Source organism: Malus domestica, chromosome 15 (assembly GCF_042453785.1).
Source record: "Malus domestica chromosome 15, GDT2T_hap1".
Taxonomy (NCBI): Eukaryota; Viridiplantae; Streptophyta; class Magnoliopsida; order Rosales; family Rosaceae; genus Malus; species Malus domestica.
This window is the reverse complement of record NC_091675.1, coordinates 17,184,349-17,198,982: the sequence shown is the minus strand read 5'-3', so window position 1 is coordinate 17,198,982 and position 14,634 is coordinate 17,184,349. Positions and strand designations below refer to the sequence as shown.

Here is a 14,634-nt window from a genome sequence, read left to right as displayed (position 1 = left end):
AACTTACTATAAATATATGCCATATGTTTTTGTATGTTGTTGAGTTGAACATGAGATCTTCTCTAATTATGTGGAGTTTATGTATCGTTAGACCAACAGGTTGTGTGATTTTAGCTTTTCCTTTAATCCTACCCCATTTAGTGTAAATTAGGTAATCAGAGTATAATAATCCACTCCCCGTACTTGAAAAGACCTACTTATGCCCTAATGATAATGCCGACAATGATGATGTTAGTCCACTTACTTAGTTCCTTTATCCCTAAGGAAATAGCTTTGGTGGTGGGTAGACATATTTATCGAGCCCCAAATAATTTGGAAATTGACAAAAATCATGTGAACAACCTTAATATTTTAATTATGGGATAAATACTTCGTATTTTTTTTTCCTTCAGAGAAATGTTAAGGGGATTTTCTTAAAGTATGACTCTTCATGTATTTTCTACCACATCACATTTTAAGTCAAATTCCGTGCCAATATTCTAAAATATTATGCAAAAAACATGAAGCGTCAAAAAATCCCACTTTTGAGGGAGTGCTCTTAGCATTTCTCTTTTTTTTCGTAGTGTTGTGTTCGTCACATAAAAGTGCATGAGACGTATTTTTTTACAAGTTTTCATGATTATTTATATTTATTAAGCATCGACGCATATATAACTGTTGAATTTAATCAAACGGCTCATACCAAGAAGAAGGATTTAAAAAAATATCAACATTTTACTTTTAGACAAACAATATTCCTTTTTTTTTTAATGAAGGATTTGAATTTTGAGAACAAAGGGACTTGCACACGCTGAGAAAAATTTACATGCAACGTGTTCACCTTTATGTGACGTTTTGATTCAACAATACATTGTTATGTGAAAAAAAATTTATATTAAACCAAGATGCTATAGTGAATTGATGATAATGAACTCGTTCTATATAAGTTGGATCTGCTTACGAACTGTTCTACCCCACGTATAAACAATTAGTACCAAATGTTGCCTTCAAATTTCTCTATCTTTAGCTAAGAACATAATGGAAGGACTTCAGACGCATAGTTAACTTGTATATACAACCCAAGCCTTCTAGACTTGGACTGATGGAGTCCATTATAATTTTATCACAAGCTGATAACCCAAAAACCTATAATTTTGGGCTTAGATTCTGGGTATTTGGGCTTTAGGTCCATGGATAACATATTGAGTTTGTTTAGGTCATCTTTTTCGACACACAAGTCATAACCATTGATGCATAAGGCGGCATACATCTCACCAACTGTGTTGTAATGGCAATTTTCTTTATTTGTAAGATTCCAGGCTCAATTTATTTGAATGACGAGTTTTATATTTTGTTATTGTGACGAGGTATTGAGTGGCTTTACACAAATTCACACTCCATGTCTAAATAAGATTTGCTACAAACAAGCTTTCGGTCTACTTGTCATTAAGTCTCAAGTTTGGATCTTCCATTTCCGTTAGTGAACAAAGAACATTTTTCTTGATTACTTCCGAGCAACAAGAAAACAATGATGCAACATATCTTCCAACAAAGTTGCATGTGGTCTAGTATTTTAGTGGATATAGTGTTGAATTTTTATCAATACATCTCAGGTGAACTAGCCAAACTCTCTAAATTATGTATCAGTTTTGAATTCTCTCCCTTTCCTAGTTATAAATTAAAAAAAAATGTTCCAACAAAATTACTGATTTCGTTACTAGCTAAAATCTTGACAATTATTTTCTCAACGTTGAAATAAGTGTAAAGCTGAATTCCCCTATCCTTGAATAAAAAATAACATTACCACAATTGTTAAGTCTAACATAATAATATATGTTCTTCAATCTTAATCAACGTTCTTTTATCAACGACTATCATCCATGAAATTCAAAGTTAGGACCTTATGAAGAGTTTTAGTGTGCATCCTAACTCATGTTTCTTCTTTCAACTTTTAAGGGATGATTTTTTTTCTTTAAGTACAAAAACAATGTTAGTGAGTTAAATTGTTGGTTGGTAAAGAGTAGGAGGAATCAGTGGAGATCGAACACACACCATAGTATGTAAACATGATTGTTTTATACCATTATGATAAAGCGTCATCTACAACTCTTAAGTGATGTTGTTCGTGTTATTTTTATTTTTTAATTCCAAATGAAAAATGAAGTCTAGGACGAATCTCATCCGTCCATAGAAATTGCTAGAAAACCCATCTAACCGTGTGATCCGTCTCCACCTATACATATAAACCCTCTCATATCCTTATCCCAAAACCCCGGTGCCAAACAAAATCTAGGGTTTTCAGAGCACCCGCCACCACATTTCAGATCCCATCTCTGCATCTTTTACATCCACAACCATGGCGACCGCGACCCAAATGAGCAAAAAGCGTAAGGTCAGTCCTTCTCCTCCCTTGTTTGTTTCCCGATAACACTGGAGAAAATCAATCACATTTTCAACTAAAGCTCTCGTCTTTGTTTTTGGTTGCAGTTCGTCGCCGATGGCGTTTTCTTCGCCGAGCTGAACGAGGTTCTTACCAGAGAGCTCGCCGAAGATGGCTACTCCGGCGTTGAAGTTAGGGTTACGCCGATGCGAACCGAGATCATCATCCGAGCCACTCGAACCCAAAACGTTCTGGGTATGTTTATCATTTTTAATTAGATAAAGAGTCGATTTTTTTTTATTTGATTAAGTGTTTATGTTAATTAATTGATTGTTATGTGTGCATTGTGTTGTGATTATTAGGAGAGAAGGGGAGGAGGATTAGAGAGCTAACTTCTGTTGTACAGAAGAGGTTTAAGTTTCCGGAAAACAGCGTTGAGCTTTACGCTGAGAAGGTTAACAACAGAGGGCTTTGTGCTATTGCTCAGGCTGAGTCTCTCCGGTACAAGCTTCTCGGTGGTCTTGCCGTCCGCAGGTATATGATTTGACCTCAAAGATTTCTTTGTTACTGATCGAATGCCGAATCAGGATAATATGTTTTATGAATCTGGTGGTTGGTATAGAAGTATATTGTGATGTTGAGACAGATTGGGGATAAGCTTATTTTGTATTTTGTATGTTGAGAATGTGCTGCATTGTATTGGCCATTTGGTTTCCTTTAGATGTCATCTACAAAGCAGATTGGTGGTTTCATACGAACTCTGTGTCGGAAGTTGACGAAATTGATTGAAATCCTCCATGCCATCATCCATGAAGTCCATTTCTTTCATGCAGTAACCGCAAGGAGGGTACATTGTTAAATGTCTGCAACTATTTATATTCCAATTTGTGATATGTGGTCTTATGTCATCTACAAAGCATATTGGTGTTTTCGTACCAAATTTGTGTCGGAAGTTGACAAAATTGATTGACATCCTCCGTGAGATAATCTTCGTGAAATGTTGTGTTCATGCAGTAACCTTAGGGAGGGTACATGTTTATCATGGACCATTACTGTTGGGTTCACCTTGGGTTTCGGTGAAATTGTAATCTCTAGAAATCAGGCTCATTCTTTTGGGATCAGTGGCTCTGTCATGTCATCTACAAAGCATATTGGTGTTCTCATACCAAATTTGTGTCGGAAGTTGACAAAATTGATTGACATCCTCCATGAGATATTCCTCGTGAAACGTCCTTGTTTTCATGCAGTAACCTTGGGGAGGGAACATGTGTCTGAAATGCACTAATACTGTTAGGTAGGCCTGGAAATTCTAATACTCATTTTGAACTATAAACTCAGTCGAATTGTAATTTCTAGTAATCAGGCTTTTTTTTTAATCAGTGGCTCTGAAATCTATGTATCTTTGAATTGACGAGGGTGAGCAATTTTCTAAGTTTATCTAAATAGTGGCATTGCCAATGCTCTCAAATTATGTTTATGAATGGACTCCACATGGGTTTGTATATTTTTTACATTTTAAATGCTTGTTTAGTAACTAATCTGCATATGGATGTTCCTTTCAGGGCTTGCTATGGTGTTTTGAGATTTGTCATGGAAAGTGGAGCAAAGGGTTGTGAGGTTGGTCATTAGCAGTTCGGCTATGATTTTCCTGTTGCAATTTTAACTTGACGTTAGATGTTACTGGTACATTAACAGCTGGTATTGGTATGGTAACAGGTGATTATTAGTGGAAAGCTAAGGGCTGCGCGAGCCAAGTCCATGAAGTTCAAGGATGGATACATGATTTCTTCTGGTCAGCCAGTCAACGAATATATCGATGCTGCTGTGAGGCATGTCCTCCTCAGACAGGTTTGTCCCACTCACCTGTTTCTTCTTCTTCCCATTGTGCTCCAAGGGTCGGGTTTTTTCTTCTGTCCAAATCAGTCACTGTTATTAATCAACTGATCATATGTTTTCGTACAGGGTGTGCTTGGTATTAAGGTAAAGATTATGCTCGATTGGGATCCCAAGGGCAAGCAAGGCCCCAAGACCCCCTTACCCGACCTTGTTACAATTCACCAACCGAAGGAGGACGAATTTATCAGGCCGGTAGTAGCAGCCCCTGTAGCAGAGGAATTTTTGGCCCCAACTGTGATCGAGTCCCCGGTCCCGATTGTGGCTTGAAGTTCTTCATCACATATGTTCCGAGATAGTCATCCATTTTTTCTTTTGTAACTTCAGTGTCGACTTTTTTAAATATTGGTTTCCTGTGTCAATTTTTGCGTACCAAAATATGGGCGGAGTCGTTCTCAAATTCTATCTTACTACAGACGATTTTTATTTAAAATTTATCTAATTTCGTAGTTGTTACTGCCTCCAACTTCTCACTCATCCCTCCCTTGTGTTTTGTTTGAGACGCGATTATTCAATTTGCATTTCTGACTCCGTCGAAATTAAAATTTAAGAAAAGATTAAGGGCTGCCACTTATACTACAATGTAGTTATTTTGACTTGTAAGTGAGGTTTTTTTTTTTTTGAACAAACGATATTATTCACACTAAAAGGAGAGGGGTGAGTTTAGTTTTACAATGGGCTAACAATAATGTGGTTCAAATTCGTCATTAGTGATAATCGAAATGAATATGAGACCTTTCACTTACTAGAGAAGAGGAATACTATTAGACCGTATTACTAAGTGACTTGTTAAGTGAGAGGTTTTACGTTTGAATTTTGGAATGACAATTTACAATCAATTTATTCTTCCACTCTTTGGTGTAAAATAAATCATGTATTAAAATAAAAAATTAAAGACTTGTTTGAGATTGCTATAAAAAAATGACTGAAAGTGCATTTTACACCGTCGAAAGTGTTAACGAATTTTTTAGAAAATACCAGAAAAGCACTTGTTGAAGAAACATGTATTTTTAGCGATTACTTGGACGCTTAAGAAATTTTTTTACATGCTTACATAAAAGCCCTTTTAGATAAAGCACTTGCAAACAGCAATGATTCTAATTGCACATTTTACTTATTAGTAATGGGCGCAAGGTAGAGAAGTCATTGCGACTCTTAATATTATCAAATGGGTAGTTCTTTTATCTTCGAACTAGATAAAATTTATAACTAATATAATTTCAAATAAGGAAACATGAATCACTTTAATCAATACATTTCAAATATGAACGACGTGAATAGTCACTTTAACCAAAACAAATGTGCTTTCATATGTGTCTATATATATATATATATATATATATATATGAATTCAAATCATTTTCTCGCAGTTTAGATTTGGTTAAAGAAAGCACACAACATTCCAATTTCCAAATGCGACTTCCTGTGTAAGTTCTTCAATATCCCAAACGCAGGAAAGAAGAAGAAAAATTGGAAGGGCGGTGACAAAACTGTAATTTCACATACCCAAAGCGCCTATCTATATAAACCCCTAAATACCTGATTCGAAAAATCAAAATCCCTCTCTCTCACTCGGTCAACCCGCCAATTACACAACCGTCTCTCACTCCATCGTCAATCTCTCGTCAAATTTCCAATATACCCTTCCCTCGCCGTCGTCCTCCTCCCCGAAAGACACACGCCTATCCCTAGGGTTTCTCAAAATGCCCGTGAACCTGACGCCGAACGCCATCGCGGCGGTGATAGGCGGCGACTTGAATTTGAAGCCGTTGGTGCAGGTGGTCGATATTAAGCTCATCGGCACGCAGGAGAGGTACCGATTCATGGTCTCCGACGGCGTTTCGTCTCAGCACGCCATGATCTCTTCGCAGCTCAACGACCGAATCAAGACCAACCGTGTCCAGATAGGTTCCGTCGTCCAGCTCACCGAGTACATTTGCACCGTTCTCCAGAACCGCCAGTCAGTCTCTCTCTCTCTCTCTCTCTCTCTCTCTCTCTCTCTCTCTATATATATATATATATATATCATTTTCAAATTTTGATTAATTAGCATTAATTTTGATTGTTAAATGAGATTTTGCTTGTGATTAGAATGTGTTTATGATAATGTTACGATGCTGATTCAAGTAGTTGAATTGAGATTTTGGAATCAACTGAATGCTATAGAGTCTGCATCTGAGCTGATTATACTGTGGCTGATTGAGCAATGATCAGATGCGATTTTCGTTTCAAGAAATCTAGTTTTCAAATTTGATTAAATCAATTTATGAGCTCACATAAATTGTATGTAATGAAATGTCCTGGTTTCGTTGGACTGGCAGTTTGTAGCTTGTATCTGATAATTGAGTAGTTTATTTTGTTTGTGCGGATTTGTGCAAGTTAGCTGTTATATGCAACTCCCTGCTTGATGTTCATCCAACTCGAGAAATGAGGTTCATTTGTATTGGATAAAAGAGAACTTAAAATTATGTAACTGAAGAGCTTAAAATCGATGTAAGTTGCAAAATGAATGTATAGAGTCGGCACATTTTGATACGAGAACTTCTATATCTCCGTTTGATTATTTTTTACGGTTTCCTGTTTTGAAGTTTGCAGCAAGTTTTGACATTGTACTCTTTCTACAGGGTTATTGTTGTGCTGAACATGGAAACTATAATACTGAACTGTGACATTATTGGGAATCCAAAACCATATGGTGCACCTAATTCAGATACTCCAAATGCATTGCCTAATGGCAGTTTTCAGCAGTCAGCCAGTAATCGTATGACTTCGCAAAATCCTATTCACAATGGGCAGAATATCAGACCTACTTTTCATTCTGAGAGGCCGAATGTCAGACCTCGTCTTCATCCTGAAAGCTCTGCACACAATGCGCCAAATATTCGAGCTACTGTTCAACCTCCTTACCAACCACCTCCACAGTACAAAAATCGTGGTCCAATCATGAAGAACGAGGCACCAGCACGGATCATTCCCATTAACGCTCTGAATCCTTATCAGGGAAGATGGGCTATCAAGGCAAGGGTCACAGCAAAAGGGGACCCCCGTCGGTATAACAATGCTAAAGGAGACGGTAAAGTTTTCTCTTTCGACCTGCTTGACTCAGGAGGGGAAATAAGAATTACCTGCTTCAATGCTGTTCTTGACCGCTTCTATGATATTATTGAGGTTGGCAGAGTTTACTTGATTTCAAAGGGAAGCTTGAAACCTGCACAGAAGAATTTCAACCATCTGAAGAATGACTGGGAGATAACTTTGGATGCAAGTTCAACTGTGGACCTCTGCCCTGATGAAGATGGTTCCATACCAGCGCAAAACTTCGACTTCAGGCCAATTAGTGAAATTGAAAATGCTGAAAGTAATTCTATTGTTGATGTTATTGGTATTGTGATATCTGTCAATCCTTCTGTTCCTATCATGAGGAAGAATGGTATGGAAACTCAGAGAAGAATTCTGAATCTAAAGGATTGGTCGGGCAAGAGCGTTGAGCTAACCCTTTGGGGGGATGTCTGCAACAGGGAAGGTCAAAAGCTTGAAGAGATGTTGGCTTCTGGGTTTTCCCCAGTTTTAGCTGTTAAAGCTGGGAAGATTAATGATTTCAGTGGGAAGTCCGTTGGAACAATTCATTCTACACAACTATTCATAAACCCAGAAATTTCTGATGCTCTTACCTTGAGAGACTGGTTTGACCGAGGGGGCAAGGATACTGCTTCTGTCTCCATTTCTAAAGACTTTGTTCCGGGAGGAACTAAGAATGAGATACGCAAAACCGTTTCTCAGATTAAGGATGAAGGTCTTGGAAGATCAGATAAGCCAGACTGGGTCACTGTGAAGGCGACAATATCTTTCATTAAGACAGATTCTTTCTGTTACACAGCCTGTCCCTTGATGATTGGAGATAGGCAGTGCAACAAAAAGGTGTCGAGGTCAGGAAACAGAGGATGGCAGTGTGACAGGTGCAATCAAGAATTTGAGGAGTGTGATTATCGGTATCTTCTTCAGGCCCAAATTCAAGACCATACTGGATTGACTTGGGCGACGGCTTTTCAGGAAACTGGGGAAGAGATCTTGGGTTGCTCAGCAAAGGAGCTGTACTTGTTGAAGTACGAAGAGCAGGATGATTCAAGATTTGGAGACATAGTCCGGAGCAGTATCTTTAACCGGTTTCTGTTCAAGCTTAAAATCAAAGAGGAGATGTATGGCGATGAGCAGAGGGTGAAGATCACCATAGTGAAGGCGGATAAGGAGAACTGTTCTTCAGAGAGCAGATACATGCTTGATAGGATTTCAAAATATTCTAGGTAATGTACACGATCGAGTTAAATTTTATCGGATGTAGCTCAGTTGCAACTGATTGCAATGTTTGGAGTATTTACATTTCTATTCGGCAAGTTTGCACAGAAATTGAAATTGTTATCTATTGACTGTGAAGCAGTTTAGCATTTATATAGTAGGCACTGTAAAACGTAGGTGTATTCCCCGGGGACAATATAAATTTCTGCATTGAGGTCATGGTGTTTTCTTTCTCTGTTCGTTTTCCGTTGCCCTCTATGATTTTCTTCTTCTGTGATTGCATTGTGTTTCGAATTGTTGCACAAAAGTCGAAAGACGAAAGACGAAAGACGAAATATCAGAATTCACAGTTTTTTCTGCCAAATTACGAGTCGAATAAGAGTCACATATTACACATATGGAAAACAGACATAAACATTACATAACAGGTACAATAAGATAGAAAAATCATCAATATCCTCAGCCTCTCTTAACAGGGTCGAAATTGGACACACCAACTACAGCACCGATGATCACAACAGCTACAACGCCGCCGGCCGCAATACTGAGCAAGAAGTTCTTCAGGGAAGGAGAAACTCCTGAGGCCGCTTCGGCCACCTCCGGGATCACCATTGAGGCGGTGAGCGCGGCCGCCGTGATTCCAGTCACCGCCTTCTCCTTCAACGAAGCCCTGACTAGGAGCCTCCCGCTCGATTTTGACGCCGCGGGTGCCAGTGCCTTTGAAGGCCTCAGTGGCAGTGGCAGTGGCTTGAAGAAGCACCCAGCGGAGGACTGGATCCTCTTTTGGGTTGCATTGGTCAATGGCATGGCCATTGTAACTGCTGTGGTTGATGCCATTTTCTCTCTCTAGCTTGGTTTTCTCTCTCTAAAAGCTGGTGTTTTTTTCTGTGTGAAATTTTTGTGTCAGATGTGAGGTGCTTCTTGGTAGATAGAGTGATAGAGGTAAGAGGAAGGAGCAGATTAATGAGAGGTGGGAAGATTGTCAATTATCTTTGTCCGACGTGGCAGGTTCCCACTTGGGATTGGTGGATAAGGTTATCTTATCCTATTGGGGTTGATTCTGAAATTTGAACCATCCTTCTCATTCGAATAGTCTAATGGTATCAAACCTACCACTACATTAGTGACTACAAAAGGATACTTAATCGTGATTTATATACAACTTATTCTCTGTTTAGTTGTTTTTAATCCTTTAAATGTTGTTAAAATGCTCAAGTCTGTCTTATGTCACGCGATGAAGCTGTGAATTGCACTGTCTCGTCGTTCTCATTTTGAAAAAGTATCGTGAACTCAAATCGGACATCAAGAATTCAGAAAACAATATTCTTCGCAACTAGCCTAATTTTGCTGTTTGAATCATCTCGTCCAGCCCCTCGTCAGTATCCCTCTAAATAGGTAATTAAAAAACACTAAACTATTAATCGGACAAAGGGGCACTAAATTCTTGGTGTCCTTTTGCACTGTCTAAGATCTTATTGAAACTCAGTCCTCAATGTACATAATACTTGTAATCAAAGGAATTGAAAGGGGTAGAGACTAGAGAGGAAGAAAACTCTGAGTTTATGCATTTAAATTAATCAATTTACAATCAACATAAATACATTCAAAATTTGTATAAACGTTTCTAAAAGCACAGCATCGTGTTTCCACCAGCTCTCACAAATCTCAGTATCTCAGAGTTGAGATTTTTCTCCTTCCACAGAGCATTCTTCATCAAACTCATCCATACCAAGTGCTATTCAATCGAACAATCGAAAACTTCCCCGAGATGAATTCTAACACATCCTACATTTTTATTTTTGTTTTGATGAGATTTGTGGCGACTTTATTCGCACCTCCCGCTACCAAATGCGACGAAAATTTCAAGTTAATGTCATGAGTCCTAAGATGCCTACTTGCAGCATACACAGAAACAATCACCGCCACGTGGGAGGAAGTTCTGCAGTGGATGATCTGACATAGCGGAGATGAACTTCTTGAGGCAGCAGGTGATATTTTATACCAAGATCTTCGAGTATTTTCTTCAGCTCTAAGACCAAATCGGATCTCCGATTGGTCTTGTCGCCATAGTTCTGAAAGTTTATGGTATGTGTAACATAAAGAGCCATTTTCATTCTGTTAACGTCCTCAATATCCTTAACCACCACGCTATGGCCAGGGAGCCAGTGCTGAGTCTTGCTGTCCAAGTACCTGAAATATTCAGTTCTCTTCAACAACTCATTTCTATCGATCAGAGGTGCGCTTATGCCAGTGAATGTTCATGTAACAGCAATGCAAAATCACAGGTAAACAGATCCCGTACCAAAAGAGAAGCAAAACGAAAAAAAGAAGCTATATAACCACCAAAAGATGCAAAACAGACGAATAAAAAGTTATACTAGGATACCAGAATCACCCAAACAGAACATTTTTATCGACGAATCCAATTGAGAATCCTAGCTAGCAGCTTTTAAACTCTATCTGTTCCAAGGACCCTAGACTCTAATATTGCATGTCATGATAATGCGAGCAATAGCGCCACCTGGTTCAAATAATTAGCTAAATTCCGCAGACAACGCAACATGCCTTTATAAGTTGATTTTGTTAGCAGAGAGAGCCTCTATATATAGATGCAATTTGAATCCAATAAATAATTGAGAAGTAGAACAAGTTGAAGCCAACATACTCATTTATTCTGGCTTTCAGAGCCACAGTAGTCTCAACCGTAGTAGAAGTTGCTGATGGGTTTACTAGCCAGTACTGAATTTGGATAGAAAACTTTCTCGTTGTCAGATCTTAAGAAGACCGTCGTCAATATGTTCATCTCTTCAACAATAAGCTGTCAGGTTTCAATATGTCAAGTAAAGTTGTTTTAGTAGAAGTAAAAAGTTAACTGAAGAAAGAGGATTTCAAAGTTTCCCGTTCTCCCTCAACAACACAACGGTCCCCTACATCAAAAGGGTGCATCACAAAGACGAATATGATCGCTTCAAACACGGTTTTAGCAGTATTACCAAATACAAACACCACTAGTAAAATCTGAAATATATAAAAACCAGTATGTTTGTCGTAAAAAATCCCATTAGAAGTAGCCACACGGTAATGATCACCAGAAGCAAAACTCCTGAGGCAAGCCTATTCAGCTTCTCTATTGCTGTTTTAATGTCATTTAAGGAACGTGCCAGTGATTTGCTTTCAAGGTAAACATTCACCTGAAAACAACAATAATGTTAGGAGCCCTTCATTTTAAATCGAATGTTGCTGAAAAAGACTTGAAAATTGAAATCCAACGGTTACAACATGTAGAATTAAGATCCTATCAACGGTAGTTTTGAAGACTTATATGTGTGACAGCGGCATATCACAAGAAGTATGCAAAGTGTAGTTTGTGGTAGCTTATACATTGTAGCTTTTTCAGTGCAGAAGTGTCAGGTAAATTCAAAATGCAACTTTTGCGCAGATGTGCATAGAATGAAAGAATAAAAAATTTCAGATAAAACAAAACAATTAGAATTTACCAGCAAGTTCTTCAAAGCTTTTCTCTTGATCTTGCCAGTTTCTGCTACCCCGTCAAAGAGAGGTAAAACAATGTCGACCTCCTCCTTTTTCATGAAGCGCAAGAGGTCATCTTCCTCAATGTACCTAGTCCATTTAACCATGAAAATAGTGAGAAATTAAAGATAAATAAGTCATCAAAAAGTTCGGCTGAACTTTTCGCAAAATAAAAAATGAAATTCTTACTTGTTGCTACGCTTGGTGACATTCAGGAAAATATCATAAGCCACAACCTTTGCTTCCCACTCACTAGTAATCTCCTTACCTTTCTGCTCACTCTCCTCATCATCAAGACTATCAAGTGTGTTGGAGATGGTAGATAATCCCGATCTCCTTACTACATTAACCAGCACTTTCAGGGTCCAGGCAGAAATTTTCTTCTGGTTCATCTTTTTGGGCTTTTCTACATCAATCACCTGCTCTTTGGCCCCTTCCTTCCCCTCCTTTTTCCCTCCCTTCAAATGTTTGAAACTCAACTGACCGCTACTTGGGATCCTCCCAACTCTTTCTGCCATTTCCATCAGTGGAGGCCCCGAAAGGGTGCGGAGAACATACTGATGAAATATCGATTCTTGAATGCGATCAAAGAATCTATTGCATTGGAATGAAGAAGCTACTACTTTGACAGACAAATTCTTCACCAGCCCTATGGCCGCTCCAATTAGGCACGAAGCCAGACCTTGTGCAACATAACCTAGGATCCTACAGGTTTTTCTAGACCTCTTCACTCCGCGGTCAAACAACAAACTCCAAGCCAGAAGAACCAAACCCAACCAAATAAAAATCTGTACACTTCTCTTCAACCCGTAAACAAAATACAAAACATTCTTCTTAAGCAAAAGGTTGAACTCAATCACGAAAACCAGAACATTGATAAACCATTCTGTGACCAATCTACCACACAAAACAACCAACACCAAGACACACCATTTCCACAATTCCAACCCCCAATACATCTTTTTTTTCAACTTAAGAGCAGTTAAGCAAGCAATCAAAAACACAACAATGCAAACAAATGCAATCAACTCAATTAATGCCAACTTTTTCATCTTCTTACCGGACTTCTCAAGCACCTTAAGCTTTGCAGTCTTATAAACCTCCTCATCATCGTCCTCCGAGCCGCCGTCGATCAACGGTGTTCGTGGGGTTATCGGGGCGGACCTCAGAGCGTCTCTCGGTGTTGTGCCTGCGATTTTGGAGCTTGGCGATGCCACGTTGGGGGAATGTAGCAGTTGACTTCAAGTGGGGAATTTCGTTAGTCACCTTCTGTTCACCAGGAACAACCGGCTTGGGCTTCGAGAACGCCGACCGCGAAAGCGGAGCTCGCAGGGAAGCGGGCTCGGTTGGGATTTTGGGTGGCTTCCCCTGCGGCAGCGTATGACTCATCCTTGGGATTTCTGGCGCAGCAGAGTCGGAGACTCTGAGGCTCTGAAGCTCCGTCAGCTCAAGATTCAAGTCTCTGATTTCGTTGTTGTAACTTGTGTGCTCTTCGCCGACCGAATCCGCCAAACGACATCCTTTGCTCCTTTCTTCTCCCCCACGCCTTTTCCGCCTTCCATTTTCACTACTGTAGGAGAAGATTCAAGCTTTAGATACTCGTTTGGACAGTGAGCAAAACATGGAATTACCCTTTGAATTTTCCGGGAAAGTTTTGAACATTCTCGAGAATCTTTGCAATGTTGCCCCCAGAGAGAGAGAGCTTGAAACAATTTTGCAGCACGGTGCTGTGCAATGTGAGTTTTAGAGAGAGGAAGAGAGATTTAGTAGGATTTTATGCAAAAAGGGTCTGAGAAAAATAGAAAGGTAAATCCAGAAGACAAATCCTGACTTTATGAATGTGTAGAGTTGTTTTGGCGCTGGAAAATATTGACCGACTCCGACTGACAGAGGGGAGAGAACTCTCGGAGAAGAAGAGACTTCCATCGTGTTTGTTCTCACCCGCCAAATATTAAGGTCTTTCAAAAAAAAAAACAAAAACAAAAACACATTTGTCAGAAATTGATACGTCGTAAAGTGGGCCTCTTGTGCATGTGGAAGACAGTGGGCACGCTGAATTGAGACAGCCCCAAGTGGTCGGCCTCCTGATTGAGACCACGGAAAGTGGGCCGTCTGATGCTGCCAGCCCTCGTGGGCTTCTCCCTCCACCTGCAGCCTGTCCAAATGGGCTCAAATGACAATCCCCCTCACACTCCTTCAGCACCTGTCAATGATTTAACGGATATTTTAAGGTAAGTGCTCACCCATAAATTAGTAAATCACTTTATGTGTTACCTTAAAGAATTGAGGAAAATTGTCAGACAGGTACTCTCCAAAAGAGCTCTATTGCAAAATATGTCTCCACTCATCAACTCTCGCTGAAATACTGTGCAATTGTTCAACATATGGACACTGGAAAAAGTTTAAAATGAAAGAGCTAGAGGGACTTAAAAAGTATTTTTTTAGGTATTGAAGTTGCTAGGTCTTGAGAAGAGATATACTTGTCACAACGAAAATACATGTTGGATTTGCTATCTGAAACTGGTATGTTGGTTGGCATGTAAATCGGTGGATACTCC

General features: G+C 39.3%; 4 protein-coding genes across 4 annotated transcripts; 2 read left to right on the top strand and 2 right to left on the bottom strand.

Moving 5' to 3' along the window:
* The first annotated feature begins 1,957 nt into the window (after nucleotides 1-1,957).
* Nucleotides 1,958-4,713, top strand: LOC103400859 (small ribosomal subunit protein uS3x-like). Its single transcript, XM_008339544.4, has 6 exons — nucleotides 1,958-2,371; nucleotides 2,467-2,614; nucleotides 2,722-2,893; nucleotides 3,922-3,976; nucleotides 4,076-4,207; nucleotides 4,322-4,713. The coding sequence occupies exons 1-6, from the start codon at nucleotides 2,336-2,338 to the stop codon at nucleotides 4,520-4,522; spliced, it is 744 nt and encodes a 247-aa protein (XP_008337766.1). The 5' UTR covers nucleotides 1,958-2,335; the 3' UTR covers nucleotides 4,523-4,713.
* Nucleotides 4,714-5,622: 909 nt separating this feature from the next.
* Nucleotides 5,623-8,764, top strand: LOC103400858 (replication protein A 70 kDa DNA-binding subunit A). Its single transcript, XM_008339543.4, has 2 exons — nucleotides 5,623-6,212; nucleotides 6,877-8,764. The coding sequence occupies exons 1-2, from the start codon at nucleotides 5,956-5,958 to the stop codon at nucleotides 8,555-8,557; spliced, it is 1,938 nt and encodes a 645-aa protein (XP_008337765.1). The 5' UTR covers nucleotides 5,623-5,955; the 3' UTR covers nucleotides 8,558-8,764.
* Nucleotides 8,765-8,880: 116 nt separating this feature from the next.
* Nucleotides 8,881-9,382, bottom strand: LOC108169604 (uncharacterized). Its single transcript, XM_017323151.3, has one exon. The coding sequence runs from the start codon at nucleotides 9,380-9,382 to the stop codon at nucleotides 9,005-9,007; it is 378 nt and encodes a 125-aa protein (XP_017178640.1). The 3' UTR covers nucleotides 8,881-9,004.
* A 707-nt stretch (nucleotides 9,383-10,089) lies between these two features.
* LOC114821724 (mechanosensitive ion channel protein 9-like) lies at nucleotides 10,090-14,000 on the bottom strand. Its single transcript, XM_070813588.1, has 4 exons — nucleotides 12,266-14,000; nucleotides 12,043-12,166; nucleotides 11,211-11,736; nucleotides 10,090-10,735 (listed from the first exon to the last, which is right to left on the bottom strand). Exons 1-3 carry the CDS (start codon nucleotides 13,126-13,128, stop codon nucleotides 11,554-11,556), a joined length of 1,170 nt encoding a protein of 389 aa, XP_070669689.1. The 5' UTR covers nucleotides 13,129-14,000; the 3' UTR covers nucleotides 10,090-10,735; nucleotides 11,211-11,553.
* Nucleotides 14,001-14,634: the final 634 nt, after the last annotated feature.

Bases quoted from the DNA above. Each gene is read 5' to 3' on its own strand.
- LOC103400859 (XM_008339544.4), top strand. From the start codon at position 2,336: ATGGCGACCGCGACCCAAATGAGCAAAAAGCGTAAG. The intron at 2,372-2,466 runs GTCAGTCCTTCT...TTTTGGTTGCAG, and splicing joins AAATGAGCAAAAAGCGTAAG to TTCGTCGCCGATGGCGTTTT. The intron at 2,615-2,721 runs GTATGTTTATCA...TGTGATTATTAG, and splicing joins TCGAACCCAAAACGTTCTGG to GAGAGAAGGGGAGGAGGATT.
- LOC103400858 (XM_008339543.4), top strand. From the start codon at position 5,956: ATGCCCGTGAACCTGACGCCGAACGCCATCGCGGCGGTGATAGGCGGC. The intron at 6,213-6,876 runs GTCAGTCTCTCT...CTCTTTCTACAG, and splicing joins ACCGTTCTCCAGAACCGCCA to GGTTATTGTTGTGCTGAACA.
- LOC108169604 (XM_017323151.3), bottom strand. From the start codon at position 9,382: ATGGCATCAACCACAGCAGTTACAATGGCCATGCCATTGACCAATGCA.
- LOC114821724 (XM_070813588.1), bottom strand. From the start codon at position 13,128: ATGAAAAAGTTGGCATTAATTGAGTTGATTGCATTTGTTTGCATTGTT. The intron at 12,167-12,265 runs GTAAGAATTTCA...TAAATGGACTAG, and splicing joins GTCACCAAGCGTAGCAACAA to GTACATTGAGGAAGATGACC. The intron at 11,737-12,042 runs GTAAATTCTAAT...TGTTGTTTTCAG, and splicing joins AAGCTTTGAAGAACTTGCTG to GTGAATGTTTACCTTGAAAG.